This window comes from Diceros bicornis, chromosome 22 (genome assembly GCF_020826845.1).
Source record: "Diceros bicornis minor isolate mBicDic1 chromosome 22, mDicBic1.mat.cur, whole genome shotgun sequence".
In the NCBI taxonomy this organism is placed as follows: domain Eukaryota; kingdom Metazoa; phylum Chordata; class Mammalia; order Perissodactyla; family Rhinocerotidae; genus Diceros; species Diceros bicornis.
The window spans coordinates 23,385,942-23,405,133 of NC_080761.1; the positions used below are offsets into that span (position 1 = coordinate 23,385,942).

General features: G+C 41.2%; 1 protein-coding gene across 1 annotated transcript in view; it reads right to left on the reverse strand.

Annotated features, from left to right (window-relative positions):
• The window catches only part of CFAP95 (cilia and flagella associated protein 95), a 71,319-nt gene that overhangs the window by 36,407 nt on the left and 15,720 nt on the right, over window positions 1-19,192 (reverse strand). Inside the window, exon 2 of the mRNA XM_058565692.1 lies at window positions 11,680-11,788. Within this exon, the coding sequence (XP_058421675.1) occupies window positions 11,680-11,788 (109 nt within the window). The remainder of the gene's footprint in view (window positions 1-11,679; window positions 11,789-19,192) is intronic.

Sequence of the window (19,192 nt, forward strand, 5' to 3'; positions counted from 1 at the left end):
CACCTTTGGTCCACTTTGGGTCAGTATAATAAGGCTCTGCTATAACTAGGAATTTACTCTACTCAAAGCAATTTTAACTATCGTCTCTGGTCCTAATTCCATGGTCTTCTCCATGTGTCTATAGATCCTTGGCTTCTCTGACCACTGCTCTCTAAGACCTCAACCTCCTGAATCACCATCCTCCCAGCCCAATTTCCCAGCTCTGACTCCTATACTCTTAGCTCAACCAGTCTTCCTCGTAGATTCCCAGGTTCACAAGTCAATGGAAGGGGGCATTGTATTGGGCTTCATACTATATACTTAAACAAAAAAGAAGACATATCTTTTGGGAAAAAAATTACTAGGCACTATTTTGTTTTAAGGTATAAGCTTGACCCCAAAATTAACCTTAGATATGCTCTGATCATTTTCAGCAGTATAATATCTCAATAAATCAATCAACACCTTTGAAAATTATGTGAAACAAAGATATTGCCAAACATGAAATAATGAGGAGTAAAAGGAAACAGATAATAATAGCATTAGTGGATCTTAAGTTTATTGAGTGCTTATTCTGTGTCAGACACTGCATTAAACACTTCATATGCATTATTCCACTGAATACTCAAAGCAACCCTATGAATGCTGCATATCAATCATGGTTGCAGAAGGAAAAAAACAATCAAATAGGGAACTGAGGAGAGTTTAATGAAGGATCTATTTATAAAAGTGTGGCCCAGCATTCAGAAAATCAACAATGTGGAAGCACCCTGAGGACAGCAATAGTGGGGAGCCACAGTGTAGGCACAGTTACTGGAATCCAGAAAGAACTACAGCTATAAAGAGAGGGCTACTTGATAGTTGTGGCTTTCAGAACAGAAACACAGCGTCTTAGTCCATTTGGGCTGCCATTACAAATACAGGTGGCTTATAAACAACAGAAATTTATTTCTCACAGTTCTGGAAGCTAAGTCCAAGATCAAGGGGCTGACAGATTCAGTGTCTGGTGAGGGGCTATCTTTTCACTGAGTCCTCACATGGCAGAAGAGGCAAGGGAGCTCTCTGGCCTCTCTTTTTTAAGGGCACTAATCCTATTCATAAGGGCTTCCAAATGCCCCACCTCCTAATACCATCACACTGGGGGTTAGGATTTCAACATTTAAATTTTAGGGGGACACAAATATTCAGTCTATAGCACACAGCCACTGCCAAACCATGGCCCTGCAGGGAGGAAACCTCCAGAACAAATGTCCAAGCTAACTCTCCTCCCACTTATCATCACCCATCAGTGCCTTCCACAGGCCAGTCCCAACCGGAAGCCAGAGGGTAAGGGAGCTCATTGATGTAATCCATAAAGGTCGGCCTCCTTGGTACAGAGCAGGGTTAAGAAGGATGGAGAATGGATCTGAAGGGGGAAAGAGGAACACTTGGCATAGTTTATCTTCATTTTCAGGAAGGGAAAATTGAGGCTGAAATGGATTAAGTAACACTCAAGTGAACCAGCAAGAAAGTACAAGTTCCACCGTTCAAAACTCATGCATCTGACACATTCATTCACTCATCCATCCATATCTATGAAGTGCCAGGCAATCTACTAGGTTCTAGGGCTAGAGCAGTAAAAAATCCCAGAGCTATACTGGCTGTAACTTAGTGAGTTATAGTGAATCATGAGGATTATGGTAATAACAATAGCACATGGCCAGACACCATTCTAAATGTCTTCACATTAAATGCTCAGGAAAACTCTACTATTCTCACTTTAAACCTGAGAAAATAAAGACATGGAAAGTTTTAGACTCTTGACCAAGGTTACAATCTAGTAAATGATGGAGCCAAGAATCAAAGAGAAGTTGCCCAACCTCAGAGCCCACTGTTAACTTCTGTGAGTCCTCTATTAGAAGCAAATGTTATCCCCTGATATTAGACTTCCCATCTTCATCAGTAACTTCCAAATTTTAGCAGGGCACATGGTGTTTCAGACAACATTTTCTAGTCTCCCTTAGAATTAGATATGACCAGTGACTGGTTCCAGACAATGGGGCATAAGTGGAAGTAATTTATATAACCTCCAGGAAAGGTCCTTCTATTTTTCTCTTCCTGCTGCATGGAATGTGGACATAATGACAGGTTTCCAGCAGCCACAGGGCCCTGCCCAAGGGATGGCAGAGCAGAAAGCTGGAAGGAGTGAGTCTCCTACAATTTGTGGAACTTCCATACCAGTCCTGGCCTGCTATCCTCCAGACTTTTTAAATGAAAGAACAAAACCTTATGTGAACAGCCACTGTTGATTTGTGGTTTCTGTTGCATGTAGGCAAACCTAATCCTACACCATCTTAATGTGAAAAATCACTTTGGTTTAGAAATATTCATAACCTGACATAAGGGTGGGTAATTTATAAAAGCACTTCCATATGTTTAAAAGTCTTTTGGGCTTTATATATAGTTCACAAACTGGAGATCGGCAATTTGGTATGTGAGATAGCTAAACTAACACAGCACAAACTCACAGGATAATCACTAAAATTTCCATTTAATTTGCATAATAAAATCTAGCTTGAGTCAATTGGTAATATAAAAAATATCTACTGTGTGTACAGGAAGTTTACTTCATAATATTATTCTTATTCCCCATTTTCCTGAGTATCAATTTTTGTAAATACCCAATTTCTAATCTTCCAAGATGAACTCTTCCCATATGTGCTGCATTTAAGAAAACACAGTAGACGTATAACCTGGGTAACTGGTACAGGGAAAGAGCGGTCACTTAGGACTTCCTCTCAAGTTTCACATTTGATGGTACCCAGCCTCTTTCTGCTGATGATGACTTACCCTTGGCAGAATCTCTCTTGGCAAGATCCATTTTAGATGACCCCCAATGGACATTTCTTTCTTGGGTTCCTTATAGGGTCCCCAGAAAGCATACTCCTCTGACCCATACTGAAGGAAGTGCAGGTACTTCCCAAGTCAAGTTTCCCCTCTGATGCCATAGGCTACTTCAGGAGTGAGTCAGACTCCAGTCCACCATGTTCCCCAACTTCAGGGGAACATTTATCAAATTCCTTGTCTGATATCCTTGAGGACCCACACTGCAGCTTGAAGTGAAAAGGACATACTTCCCACCCCTATCCCATAGGGACAAGAGGGGTGGGACTCAGCATACACACTCTCTCTAAACAAATCCTCCAAATTCCATACTCTCAGCCAGGTCTCTTTAATTTCAACCTTTCTTTCTTTCCTTCTTTTTTTTTTTTTTTTTTTTTTTTTTTGTGAGGAGATCAGCCCTGTGCTAACATCCGCCAATCCTCCTCTTTTTTTGCTGAGGAAGACGGCCCTGGGCTAACATCCGTGCCCATCTTCCTCCACTTTATATGGGATGCCGCCACAGCATGGCTTGCCAAGCAGTGCGTCGCTGCGCGCCCGGGATCCGAACCAGCAAACCCCGGGCCGCCGCAGCGGAGCACGTGCACTTAACCGCTTGCGCCACCGGGCCGGCCCCTCCTTCTTTTTTTTATCTTCAAGGTGGATGAGAGACCAAGAGGCTCAAAACCAGTTACTGCCCACATGCTTTGCATGTTCTACATGAGTGATCTGGCACTTCACTTTGGAACGAAGGAGAAGTTGGCATCTATCATCTTAGATCTTCAGTCATAACTGAGGAAGAGTCTGATTTTACCCTGTTAAACAGCACTCTCCCTACCAACTGTGGCTTTTTTGCACCATTGCCAAAAAAGTCATCACCATCAACCAATAATACCGAGACTTTGTTAAAAGTCTTTATCTTTAAAAATCATCCAAAAGGCTATTCTTATTACTCAGCAGCGGTTTTGCCCTTGGAAATTCTGGCTCTGTTTTCATGTCTAGGTGAACTCAGTAATGTCATATATAGATAATTTAAAGAATCCCAGAGAAGCAGAGAGGCCCCCTCTCTATCATTATTTTGAATAACTGGGATTCTGGGGGTGCAATCAGAAAAATAATCTCATTCTTTTTCTCCACTGCCTGTTCAAGCTAGCCTTTACAGGATGGTCCTTTCCCTGTCTCTAGAAATAAATTTTCAACAAGTACATATTTTCTTCTGATCACTCTCAGATAACAAAACCATTTCTTTTCACAAAAACAGTCTCAGTTAAGTAGTTAATATTAGTAGAATAATCACAAGAGGACCTTTTAGATGTCCGCAGTCTGAGGAAAGGGAGAAGCAGAGCAAGAGAAGAAACAGAAAATCAGCCAACTCCCCTCTTCCCCAAAACATACACATACTTCCCTCTCGGACTTCCCTGGAGAAGACTCTAGCTGGAGGAGGGGAAAATCTTCAACCTTAAATGAAATTTATCATTTTGATGAGATATTTTCCTTATTGAAATGTGACCAACAGAATTTTTATTATCTAAGAGTGACCATAAAAATTATGGAAACTGCATAAGATTTTATCCAGGGGTAGAGAAAGAACTAATTCCACAAAGCAGGGTGAATAGATAGTGAAGGCAAAGAATATAGGGATGTGTGTGTGTGATCGTACCTTTTGAGTCCCATTTGTTCAACATAACAGTTATACCTGCTTAAGCAAACTTATATATATGAAAAATTAAAATCTAGTTTCTCTAAAAGTTAAATTAGGGCATGATTATTAATACAGAAAAAGAGTTGCTGAGGAGAGTGATGGGATCAAAATGGCAGACGCCTACCTTCATTCCTGTCCCAAATTCCTAGAAATGACAGAGACGATATTTGCTAGCATAAATAAACACATAGCTGCAGCAGAAGACAAGGAAAGTACACTCAGTTGGCCAGAATTTGCACAGAATTCCTGAAACAGGAAGGGTAGATGCAATTGTGCTGATATTGGCAAAGACAATCCAAAGTAGATCCAGGGGAGGATGCTGGAACTGGTGGCAACAACTCCAAGCTCAGAGATTATGGAGACAGGACGCAAGAAGGGGCTCTGACTTAACAGCCCACCATCCCCAAACATCTTCCTTTCTCCTGGTTTAAGTGGTTCTCCTCCAATGGCAATTAAAATTATTCCATTTACAAAAATTTGATCCATATGCCTCTTTTAGGTACTTAGATCTGAATGCAAGAAGCATCTGTAAGATTTATGGCTCAAAACACTATTCTACTACATCAATCAAAGAAAAAATACCTGAACCAATTAAGTAAATGATAATTGAATTTCTTGGATCTGGTATAATTATATTCTTTTATATCCCTTTTAGGGTCATTAACTTTTAAATGTCATATTTTCATCCACTAAAACAGCTCATATTAGAGACCTACTTAGCTATTCTTCATCTATTCATAAAATGAATGTTAGCACACTTTTGTACTATTCACTTATTTGCCATTTTAAAGTCCAAAATGACTGTGATGCTGTTAATACTAATATTAGCCTAATTTGCTCATCAATATTGTCCTGTTAGTTCCAAAAATGCCTTGGCATTGATCCATTAGCTGTATAAGAACATTCTGTTTAATAAAATTATTCATGTTTTTCTTTGTTCCTTTATGTCTGAAAAGTTCTCATCTTCTATGACACAACATCAAATGTGCTCTGTACTTAATCCTTCTGAGTTCATGGGATTCAACATGCACCACTTTCTCAGAAGTCATCTTACATGAATGATTGTGACAGGGCCTTTGGTAGTGCTGTGAAGATTCTTGGGTGAGGGACTTTACAAGTGAAGAAACAATGATAGAAGTACTCCTGATGATTTTAGTTTGCATGGACTCACTATGGTATAGTTAAGTGGCACCTGAATAAAGTGCAAACAAAATACTGTTGTTTAAAATACTATTTCCCATAATCACTTAGAGTAATAAGACAAGCAGAGAAACTCCAGTGCTGCCCTGTGAATTTGCATCCTCCATGGCCCCACTTGGCCTTCTGAAGTCTGAGGGATCATTGGAGTAGGAATTCAATTATGCCACTTGAGTGGTATGTTTCTAGATTCTGCCAACAGATGGTTTCTTTAGGATTCAATTCAGGAGCTTCACAGTGGCCACCTCCACTAGGAAGCCATCCCTGATCCTCCTCTCAACTCATTTCAGCTCAGGTGCCTTCACAGATCCTGATCTTCTCCCTGTCATCCATCACACACTTTGCCACTGTGGTTATACACCCCCATTTCCCCCATAAGCCTGTGAGTTCCTGATGTACAGGGACCTTGTTTTGAATCATATTTCTTACCCTAGCACTTAGCATAACTTGGTATAACATTTCTTACTCCAGCACTTAACAAAATAATAGGGCCTCAATACATGTTTGTTGAATGCACACCTCCTTCCTTCCTTCAACAAATATTTACTGAGCACCTACTATGTGCCTGGCACCATTCCAGGAACTGGAGACCCAGTAGAGAACAAAACAGACCAAAATCCTTTCTCTCATGGAGCTTGTATTATAGTAGGGAGAGACAGAAAATTAACAACTAAAGAAGTCTAAAACATGTCCAGTGATTTAAGCGCCATGAAGAAAACTAAAGTAAGGGAAGGGGATAGATAGGGATGATATGAATGGGCTGCTCTTTTATATACAGATGGGCAACTGGCTCATTGAACAAGTGGGACTTGTAAGTAAGTACAATCAGAAAACAAATCTATTCTTCCTCCATCATTTGGAGGGCTAATTCTTTCTTTTGCTCCTTGATGAAATATAGGACAATCCCACGACTCTTCTGGTCACTCTCAGATAATATAAAAACCTTCTGGCTACTTGTGTCCCAAGAAGAGTCTTATTGAGGTAAGTAAAATACTTAGTCCCATGTATTAGTCAAAACTTCACACTTCATTTAAAATGAAAGATTCTCATTCCTTCACCTTGGGCCTGCTTTGGCCTGGACTATGTGGAAAAAGGGGGCATAGTTGGCTTCTTCTCAATTATCACCCTTGAACTTCTTCCCTACACCCCAATTTCTTCTGGCTCCTTGGAGGTTGAAGCCGAGGGGGTGGGGATAAGAGGAAGGAGAGAGGTAAAGACAAGAAAGGCAAAAGAGTAATCTTATTTTGGTTTCCTCTAGACATGTCTGTCTCTCACCCTCTCTGGCATTGGTGGATCTTCAAAGCTGACTTTCTTGGGGTGTTCTTGTAGATGATGAGATCCTTTCTGGGAGCATTCAGTGGCACGTTCCATGACGCAGGATGCCGCTAGCTGGACTTAAATGTCCTGCCTCAGCCCCCGGGAATCCAGCCAATCCCCATCCCATCCCTTCATGAGGCGCTCTTGGGCAGGCTCTGAAATGGCTCCATGTCATCTTTCTCTTCCACATGGCCCACACCTGATCCCCAAAAGCCACGTCTGGGCCTGAGGACTCACTTATCCTTGTTCCACCACTGATGTACACATAGTTAGTTCTCCTCTTTCTGTTCCTTCAGACAGATCACCAGAGCCTGTATATGTAACTTCACCAGGCATCCAAGGTGGTTTTCAGAAGAGACTTACAACACACTTTTTCCAAAACCCTGTCGCTACTCTCAAACTCCTCTCAGACTTCAATCCTCTTATATCCTCCACATGAGTGGTGACCCAAGGGCACCATCTTCTTTGAAGGTCTCACCTAGTGGCCTAATATTTCACTTTGGCACACAGACTATGGTTCTGTTCTTGGTCTTTTGGAGTCTCAGCCAAAATGTAGACAAACAGAGGCTCATTTTAAATCCTGTTACATATAAACAATGCTCACATTAGCCCCAGCAGCAGCATTTAAGGGTAAGGAGACCTTCAATGAGCTCAGCAGAAATGCTGGTGGACATAAGAATCAACTACTCAGGAGCAATCTTGCAAAAGAAGAAAAATGCTAAGAAGGCAGTCAGAAGGGTAAACAGATGGGAACAGGGCTAGCCAGCATGTGTGTGGACATAATTTTAGAAAACCGGACAGAGGTTATAGCTAAGATGCAAGAAATCAAAGCCTCAATACATATGCAGTGAAATCTATACAATGCCCTAGCCAGAGCAAAAAAAAAAAAATCAGGTTCATTTTCTGCAAGGAGGATGCAGTGTCACAAGGTAAAAAGGCCACCGGGCTGGGAGTGGAGCAACTTAGCTCTCCAAGAGGCAGTCTGGAAAAGTATTTAAGATCTTAGACTTTGGAACCAGAGGAGAAAAATGGGTTTTAATTTTTAAAACACTTTCGAGCTGTTTGACTTTGAACAAGTGATTAAGTTTCACTTGGCCTCAGTTTCCCCATCTATATAATGCGAGTCTCATGTAGTACCTGCCTGAAGAGTTGTCCAGAGGATGAAGTGACTATTACTATTCATGTCATTGTCTTATTGAATTGATCCTGTTGATGCAACCATGAAGCAACTTTATTTTATTTTAATTAATTAATTTATTTTTTTTGTGAGGAAGACCAGCCCTGAGCTAACATCTGATGCCAATCCTCCTCTTTTTTGCTGAGGAAGACTGGCCCTGGGCTAACATCCGTGCCCATCTTCCTCCACTTTATATGGGACGCCGCCACAGCATGACTTGCCAAGCGGTGCGTCGGTGCGCCCTCGGGATCCAAACCGGTGAACCCCGGGCCGCCGCAGGGGAGTGCGCACTTAACCGCTTGCGCCACCGGGCCGGCCCGAAGCAACTTTATTTTAAACAAGCTGCCCCTTCCATTCCACATGGATGGCTGGTTCTTTCCTTTTGCTTGATGGAAATTTTAGGCAAGTCCCATAGCTTTTCCGGGCCCCTCAATCTCAAGAAGGATCTCATTTTAGTTATGAAATTTTCCAGTACAGTGAAATAATCAAACATCTAGCTGCATTAGATTTAAGCTTCCCAGCTCGGTCCTGCTTTAGGCCTGGAAGCCTGAAGCAGGTGGGGCCTTGCTCAAGTGCTGTTTCCCTTCTGGGCCTCTCTCATCCACCCAGCCCCCACCCCCAACACACACAGGCCTCTGCCAGGTCTGGCTGATGGGGAGAGAGGAGGTAAAAAGGCATAGTGTTAAGTGGTCCTTATTCTCTTGACCTGTGCTAGTGGCCCTGGGCTTAGAGAACATTCAGAATGGACTCCTCTCATGGGACACATTTGTAATTGTTTCCAGAGATTCTGTTACTGGGACCTCCAAGTGCAGCTTGCTGGAAGCAGGCAAAGCTTCTCCTCCTCCTGGCTGATTGTAACTCCTCTTCTTGAGCCTTGGGTATCTGGTGGGTCTCTTGTGCTGGGTCTCTTTGCCCCCTCCTCCTACCCCAGGCAGCCCTTTCAAGAGTGCTCTAGCAAATTCTGTCCAGTGGGTCCCACAGGTAAACTCACTCACACATCCTTGACCACCACCATCCCTGCTCCAAGAACTGCTTGCTCTCTCTCTCTCTCCCTCTCTGCTCTGCCAGATCAGGCATGACATCTTACCTTTAGGTTCTCAGGTATGTGTCACATGCCTGGACCCTATGTCCTCTAAATTCCAGGGCACACAAATTAATCTCTCTGAGTGGTTCCCTTGAAATGCCTCTCAACTGAGGAAGGAGGGACACACAACCCACAACTAAATAAATACTCTTTCAACTCTAGTCTTCAAAGATGTAACCACTCATACTGGCCTGACCTAGGTTAGAATCTCTTATCAAGTCCTGCCTAGCTGGTTCAGCATCTTGCTTTAGGATGTGTGGTTCTTGCCAACTATCAAGAGCGTTCTAGTGCTTAGGCCTCTATCAAAACTCTGTGACAGGAGGAAGAGGAACTTATCCGTCCTCCTGCCACATCCAGCATCCCACCTGACACGAAGGCATGGAGGCTCTGTGCCTGTATCCCCCTCCTTCTTTTTATACCTGGGACTTCAGGTGTGTCACTTAAGATCAGTGAGTCTAGGTTTAGAACTGGAATAATAATATCTTTCTTGTCAACTGTGTAACTTTGTTGAGAAGAGCAAGAAACAAGATGGATGAACAAGTGCTTTATATATGAAAAGTCTATAGAGAAAAATGCAACTTACTATTAAGATATGAGGATAGCAGTTTCATCAGAAATAGTGACTCCTTGGCCTATTTTCCTTCCTATCTAATACACACCACAAAGCTGGTAGAGGAAGGACAAGATTTCAATGACCATGAACAAAAGTCATAGAGAAGGTAAACATTATCTTATTTATACATCCTCTACTAAACCTGAGGCTTGACTCCTATAATGCATAGAATGTAAGGCATGAACGTGTCAGGTTCCTACACCTCATATTTCACTTCACATCACTTCCTCCCACAACCCAGAGACCAAGAACATTTTCATTTAGGAATCAAAAATAGATGTTTTTTAAGGGACGAAGATGCTAAGTGCATGCCAGGCAATGCCTGCCTTGTCCAATTTGCTCTTGTCCTGACCACAGCTGCATTTTCAAGAAAGCAAGATTAAGCTGGGTTTGGGAGAGTGGGGCAGGGTAACTATTGACTGAGTTGGGCATCAGACTCAAGAGCCCCATCCAGATGCTGACTAATGATCAATAAAGCAGCCTGATGCAAAGGCAAGAGGGCGAGGTGGAAAGGAAACTGAGGGAACCATCAGAATGCCCCTGAGATTTGGGTTCTGGGGCCAGAGGAGAATTGAGAAGAGAGAAACAGAGATGCCAAGAGAGACTGTGCCTGTGTGCACGCGTGTGCGTGTGCGTGTGTGTGTGTGTATGTGTTAGAGAGAGACAACGTCTTGCTTTAGAGCTGTTTTGGTTCCTGTAAGTTTCCGGTTCCATATATCCAGGCAGCTGTATCTTTATAAGTCCCCATTTTTCAGGCTATCCGTATTACTCCCAGTCCATTGCAACTATAAGAGGAAGGGAGGAAAAGTCACACACCACGCTAAGCTAATTCATTCCCATAACCTTGGAGAACAGAAAATCTTCTAGAACCATTTCCAATGTAGAATTATGGATCTTCCTAGGCCTGCCCTATTTCAAAGTAGCCCAGCCTTTGGTGGCAGAATGTGATACAAACCCAGTCTTCTCAACGTATTCACATCCATCCTTGTCAAATTACCAGTTCCGAGGGCCCCAACACCGTCCTATAAGGCTAAATTGAGGCTTCAACTATCCCCAAAGCTCTTAACATTATAGGATACAATTTGGGGGTTACTGGGGAGTTGAGCTCCTGCCTCATGCTGACTGGACAGACACCTAAAATAGCCAAGCAGTAACCTACTGACAGTAATTCAAACAGAAATTACATAGACAATGAATATTCGCTTTGTAACTAGGTCGTACAAATGTTATGAGAATATTAGCAGCCTGTTTTAATTCCTCACGACTCCATCACCTTAAGACAAGTACAAAAGATTTGAAATCAAAGAACTAGGTTCAAACTCTTACTCTTCCCCTCCCTAGCTGTGCAACTTTGAGTAAGTTGCTTAACCTCTAGGAGTTTCTCCCCATCTGTAAAATAGACATAATAATACCTACTCCACAGAGTTATTGTGAAAGTGAAAGGAGACATCCAGCAAGACGCTGCAGTTGCAGCAACAGCATCATAACCACAGTAATAATTGTTTGAGCACTTGTATGTACCAGGCACTGAGTTAGCACCTTATTTGCTTTATGTCATCTAATTTCCCTGATAACCTTATGAAGTGTGTACATTTTACAGGGAAGGTCGCTGAAGCACACGGTGGCTAAGTCACCTGAGTAACTGGCATAGCCAAGAGGAGTGGCACTGACAACGTGCTCCTCCCTTTTCTTTTTCATGCTTCACTGGGAGGAAGATTCTAGACTTAAAGAAATTAGCAGCAACTACTTACTGGGGGTTCATCGGTTCCAAGTCGCCAATACGTTGAATTACACAGTTTTTTTACTTCCTCGGGACCTTCTATATCATAATCTTTGGGATAAGCTTCTCTGTCACGGTGCCTTAAGAAAAAATTCAGAATCTGTTAAGGGATAAATCTTATTCATCATATATTGCATTTAAATTTAAAAAAAAATTACCCAATGAAAATTTACTATATTTATGACTGTTCTAATTATAAATTTACTGGATTTGGTACATATAAAGTATTTTCCATCTCTTTTCAAGTAATGCTGAGGCTAATTCCTAAAAACAACTTAGCACATGTGATAAAACTAATAATATCACAAAACAATACTTATCCAACACCGCAATTCATTTAGTGACTCCAATGAAGTGAATCTTATTTAATAATGTAAATTAGTTACTGAAAGTAAATTTTAAAATAAGACATGGTAATATCTGAGAAAGGCAATTTGCCACTTTAGAAATTTTTCCTACCACGAATTTTAATTACAACTTTTATTTTCAAAACGAGAGAGAGCAAAGTATTTGCTCATATGGATTTACAACACGTGCTTCCTTCTTCTAAAAAGGGTCTAAAGGAAGCTGACAAACATAAGCTAGAAACAACAGTTTTTAAAACATGTAAATGGAAAAAGAAAAAAATTCCAAACGTCTTGATTAGAAAGGTGGCTAGAAATAATCATAAAGGAGGGATTTGGTGATAGGGAAGGAAAAAGAAGGTGAAGTGGCTCACAATAGAAGCAGCTGTTTCCACAAAGCTTTCTCGGATGAGATAAAGGAAGCTGAACCCAAACTTCTCTCAGGAGGGGCCTTGCTATTAAGGGATACATGGCTAGGATTGTGTAAGGGACACTGAGGTGCCCAAGAATTCATCATCCATCCATCCATCCATCCACCCACCCATCCATCCACTTGTTCGTTCATTCATTAAGTACCTGCTATACGCCAGGCATTTTGCTAGGTGCAGGGGATGCAATGGAGAGCAAACCTAATACAGTCCCTGCCTTGGTTACTCATAGTCTGGTGAAAGACACAGACAATTAAACAAGAAAAATGTACAATGCGGTGAGCGCGGGCATAGGGCTGTGGAAGCAGAACAGCATCCACTAACCTGGATGGGGCACCCAGCATCCAAGTTAGGAGGCCCTTTAGGAACTGGCCCCCTACCTCATCCCACTGCACTGGGGCTGGGCCCCTGCATTACATTCAAATTATACCCTCTTCTCTCCACCTCTGAGTATGGGAACAGAGCTCTGCATAGAACACAGCAGCGAAAGAGCCCAGGGTAGAGTGGCAGAGCTCCAGCGTGTGAGCCTTCTACCCTCCTCACATCTGAGCATTAAACTGCAAAACACTGAAAGCATTTTGGTACCATACCAGCATTATTTGGGAACCTGACAGGAAGCTCTCACTGAAGTCCTTAGGGAGAATACTGAACAACATCAAGAACCAAGAGTGGGAAAGTAAATGGGGCCATGGGTTTGAGTCATTGCTTAGCCAAGTCTAGCTGCATGACCTTGGGCAAGTTGCCTAATCTTTCTATGCTTCCATTTTCACATGTGTAAAATGAGGACAGAAATAATACAAATACTTTTTAAGATCTTTATAAGAGTTAAAATAAAAAAAAAAAAGGTGGACGGTCCTTCAAACATTGTAAATTACCGTAAACATCTACGTATAGTGAATATTAATCTGGCTTCAAAAAATTCTGTTGTACAAGAATTGCAATTTTATTTTTCCATAATTGTACTTAATTTTTGTTCCAAGCACTCATATTGCCAGGTGGAAAAACCTTAATCTCGGTCAATTCTGGATCATTTCCAACTCTAAAGTGTTTGTGTGGTACCACCACGCCAAGAATCTGTCCTTGTCATCATCATCTCTCCTTGCTGGCATCAGTGGAAACATCCTCATTCTCCTGTGGTCTTCCATTATGGATCCATGCAGATCTCTGTTATACCCTCCTGGCCCTGCCACACGGACTCTTGTGTAAACTGGCATTTTGCCACAAGTGTGCCACTATCTAGCCCACCAAAACCTTCTTGTGTCCATCTCCACCTGGGTTGCTGGAAACCCAGATGCCATCCCTGAGCTGTCTGCCGGCCCACCAAGAAGGTATGTGCTTCACGTCCTCACCACACTGGGCTTGGGGGAAATATAGGAGCCCCACACTTCAACAGCTCCGAAAACATTACCCTGGGAATGGAGGGCTAGGCAGTCATAGGTCCCATCTGCTCTAGGATTTCCAAAGTCTTAATTCAAATTCGAGATCCTGGACAAATCCACATGTTCCTAACTTCTCTGGTCTCCTCCATCTTCAGTCCATGAACTCTTCATCTACTATGAGACAGGGTAGCCCAGCTCTTCATCTATATTTCCAAATCTACGATGCCATCCTAAGACCCAAGTTCTTGAACCCCAATGCCAAGAGTTTGGCTCTTTTGTTGCCAGCTGGGTCATTCTTCCTCGAAGCCATAAAACCAGAATACCTCCCTGAGAGCATAGGAATGAAGGGCAAAGTACTAGTTAACATTTCAACATACTGTCTCCAGGGCCCGCCTCTTCATTAGGCACACCATAGGCCCAGTGGCCAGGGCTCACCATACTTTTAGGGGCCCACAAGACTGTTTTAATTATTTTTAAATCAGAAAAAAGAATATAATCCAGCTTGTATTATATTCATGTTTATACCAATGCAGTCATAAACTGTCATTTTTAACTTTTGTTTTTTTATGAAGGAAGGAGTCCATGAAGGTAAAGATGATTAGCACCCATGAAGGTCAGAATGTTGCCCCGATTATCCCACTATATATTTTAAGTTGTATTATAACTAGATTATTACAAAAGACGCAGACATGTTCCTTTTCTTGTCACAATCTCAGATAGCAGCCAAAAGCCCAGCATTGAAAACATGAATCTATAATGAAAGTGTTTCTTTGAAGGACTGAACTAATGCAATTGGCATTCCCTTATGCCTGCTGGCTGCCCATAAACGGTGTGCTCACAGCCTGCAGGCTCTGAGAGATACACAGCTGGAAAAGACATGCCCCTACTTCCAAGAGGCTGCCAGCCTAGCAAAGAGAAATATACTTCTTTAAAAATTACAAAATATAGTAAAATATAATATAAAATAAAATATAAAAAATATATTTACTGTATACTAAATATATATTTACTATATATAAAAATATGGTAAAAATCATTGGGGGGTTAGAAAGGAAATAGGAGACCTAATTAATTCCCTGACTTTATTATATTATGTCAGGCAAACACTGGCTTACGCCTCAGTTTTCCCAAGATGAACTGAGAGTCATACACTGAGGAAACAAATGAATCAATGGATTTAGAGTCTCAAGTGAAAAGTGACATAGCAATGCAAAATATTATTATGTGTAATAATATTGTTTCTATCTACCATATGCTTTAGTCAGGCATTTTTAAATACTTTGTCAATACCAATTAAGCCTTATAGCATCATTGTGAGACAAAAATATCTGTATATATACATATATATGCATAAAAATAATCAAGGTATAATAATATATACACACTTTATATATCCCTGTTGTCCCTGCTTTCTGCATTTATTTATGGTCACCATACAACTTGCCATGACTAGTCATTTATTGCAACAAAAATTCCTTATGAGAACTGGATAGCCACATGTAAAAAAATGAAAGTAGACCCTTACCTTACACCATACACAAAAATTAACTCCAAATGGATTAAAGACTTGAATGTAAGACCTGAAACTGTGAAACTTCTAGAAGAAAACATAGGCAGTACGCTCTTCGACATTGGTCTTAGCAACATCTTTTCAAACACCACGTCTGACCGGGCAAGAGAAACAATAGAAAAAATAAACAAATGGGACTACATCAAACTAAAAAGCTTCTGCACAGCAAAGGAAACCATCAACAAAACGAAAAGACAACCTAACAATTGGGAGAAAATATTTGCAAACCATACATCTGATAAGGGCTTAATCTCCAAAATATATAAAGAACTCATGCATCTCAACAACAAAAAAACTACCAACCCAATTAAAAAATGGGCAAAAGACCTGAACAGACATTTCTCCAAAGAAGATATACAGATGGCCAACAGACACATGAAAAGATGTTCAAAATCACTAACTATCAGGGAAATGCAAATCAAAACTACAATGAGATATCACCTCACGCCCGTCAGAATGGCTATAATTAACAAGACAGGAAACAACATGTGTTAGAGAGGATGTGGAGAGAAGGGAACTCTCATACACTGCTGGTGGGAGTGCAAACTGGTGCAGCCACTATGGAAAACTGTATGGAGATTCCTCAAAAAATCAAGGATAGAACTACCATATGATCCAGCTATTCCACTGCTGAGTATTTATCCAAAGGACTTGAAAACACCAATTTGTAAAGGTACATGCACCCCTGTGTTCATTGCAGCGTTATTCACAATAGCCAAGACTCGGAAGCAACCTAAGTGCCCGTCAAGGGACGAATGGATAAAGAAGCTGTGGTATATATACACAATGGAATACTACTCAGCCATAAGAAACGATGAAATCCAGCCATTTGTGACAACATGGATGGACATTGAGGGTATAATGCAAAGTGAAATAAGTCAGAGGGAGAAGGTCAAATACCGTATGATTTCCTTCATTAAGTAGTAGATAATAACAACAATAAACAAACAGACAGGGACAGAGATTGGATTGGTGGTTGCCGGGGGGGAGGGGGGGAGGGAGGGGGATGAAGGGGATGGTTTGGTACATGTGTGTGGTGATGGGTTGTAGTTGGTGTTTGGTGGTGAACATGATGTAATCTGTGCAGAAGTGGAGGTGTAGTGATGTACACCTTAAATTTTTACAATGTTGTAAACGAATGTTACTGCAATAAACAAAAAATTTAAAAAAACAATTCCTTATGAGAAAATAATAAATATAATAAAATAAAATTTACAATGTCTCTGGAATAGTAACTTTCAAACTTTTTGACCACAGCACCCACCCACCCCACCCCAAGCCACTCTGAGACACTTTTAGTTGTTGGATCCAGGTGGGGTGGGTTGTTACTGGCATCTCGTGAGTAGAGGCCAGCAATGCTGCTAAACATCCTACAATGCACAGGTCAGCCCCCACAACAAAGAAATATCAGGCCCAAAATATCAAAAGTGCCAAGGTTGAGAAAGCTGTAGAGAATGGTTGCTACCAGACTCTTAGATCAGTGGTTCCCAAACCTGAGTGTTTCATGCAGCAGCAAAACTCTCCCCCAAAATTTGTAGAACCAACATAAAAGTGCCAACTTTTGTCTTGATAGGAACTTTAAAAATAAAATATCTATCACCTTAAAGAAGAAGACCTCCAAACCCAAAGATAAGTAAAAACAATCTCAGAGTCCTTTAAACTGAATAAATTTAGCTATACGAAAAACTTGCTACGTTGTCTTTCCAGTTTGCACATCACCTTGGATTAGTAAAAAGGTCATTGTTGAGCAGCACTGGTTTAGTCTACAGACTGGTTTCTGTAGATATTAAGTTTGCCCAGACATGAATTTGACAACAGCTGGTCAGCAGTCAGTTCAAAGCCAAAGCACCTTGAATACAGGTATTCCATGCTGCTGACTGAAGGAAGAGCTGTGTTTTTGATGCCAGGCACGCAGGTACAGGCTGACATTCTTGCTGGGAGGAGGGCTCACGGGGCTTCCTGCCATCAGGGCCAGAATCTTCTTTGACAAGCAGCCTTGCTTCTGCTGAGGACCTTGCTCTATCAAGCCCAGTGGTGAATGATGTGGCTATTTCTTTATATGAAAAATCTTTATGTAAGACATCCTTAATTATAAGAGATGAAAGGTGCTTTCTCTACCCTACTGTGGGAGAAATAATATGAATATGAATAGAATTAGGAATGGGGAAAGGGCTGACAGGACAGGATCAGAGCTCCCAACTGTATGAAAAGGAGCTTGGAACCACGACTCTGTTGTCAAAAATGCCACTTGCACTGATTCAGAGAGGATTAAGGTCAATAGAATCTAGTAAGGCAAAGACAGCATGAGCAGGTCCCACTCTGGACAAATGCCCAACATATCCGGTTGGCATACAACTTCCTGCCACCAACCCTACAATCACCTGAACCCTCTAGGTCCTGTTCTTCCTATCTCCTCGTACCCCCAAGTAATGCCTTGTCAAGAGGACTTTCTGGGTCTGTTTCTGGGGTCCTTTGGGAGGCTGGGTTTCCTACTGTAGGAGTTGGATGATTCCACATCAAAACAGGTCAGTAAGCCCCCCCTTGTATAAACATATACACATCCTCAAATGAGTTGCAGAACTAAACAAACTTGAGTCCAGAGCATACTCAGGCAGCCTCCCACAGCTCCCCTCAGGCTGCCCCAAGCCATAATGGCCCAGGTCCCAGTGCAGGACAGGATGGGGTTAGGCCATAGGATTCTCCCCGCAGGAAAGTGGACCAAGTTACACTCTAGGGTTTCTGTGGCCACATGTCTATGGGGGGGAAGCAAAGTGGGGGTTTGCAAAGAAACCATTATCTTTATCATTGCTTCACATTTCACTTTTTTTTATAATTATCCATTAATGAATCTGCCTTCTCATTAGACTAAGAGTGTTTTAGACGTGGATTATTTTTTATTCATCTTTGTGATCTCAGTGCCTAGCATGGTCTAACACATTGTAAATGTTCATTAAATCTTAAATGATTGATCGATTGATTGAATGTTCTTACACTGTGTTACTGTCACTTTAATATAAATGAAGAAAGCAAAGGCTTTCAAACGTGTCCATAAAAATGAAGAGCATCCCAGCTCACTCTGCAAAAGCACACATAAAGAGGGAATATTATGCACATAGAGATGCTAGTCCTTTGCAACAAAAACTTGTCTCCCAAGGAATTATAAATCTACTTGCTGAATGGGAAAACTCTCAACATACATATGCATAACACTGATTGCAAAGGGAGTGTGAATCTGAGCAATATCTGACAGGAGAACAATGAAAATCCGAGCCGAATTCTAGCCTCTGGTTACTTGACAAGAGATACATTTTCTTTGCGGATTCTAAAGATCTTAAAAATGTTTAGTTAAGACTCCAGATGGCAGAATATATTAATTTTAAATTTTAGAATTATTAATGTGGTTCACAACTACTCTGTCAGGTATTATATTTTCTGATGTAAATCTAACTGAAATGAGAAGAGAAAGATACCTTTCATATTAGGTTTTATAATCATCTGCTATCTGGAACTTTAAAAGAAAATTACCCCCCAGAGTCAGCTGTATTTCCTGACACATTAGAAGCATAAAGCCAATAGAACCAAACACTATAAAGAAACATTTGACAATTCTCTTTAAAGATTTCATGGGCAAAGGATTTACATGCCAAGGTAGTGTTATTCAGTGGCACATTCATCAAACTGAGAAATGAAGACTTTTAGATGTATTTGCAGAGTCATAAAGAAAAGCTTATGTCCTTGGGAGAAATAATGACAATTTAGACTT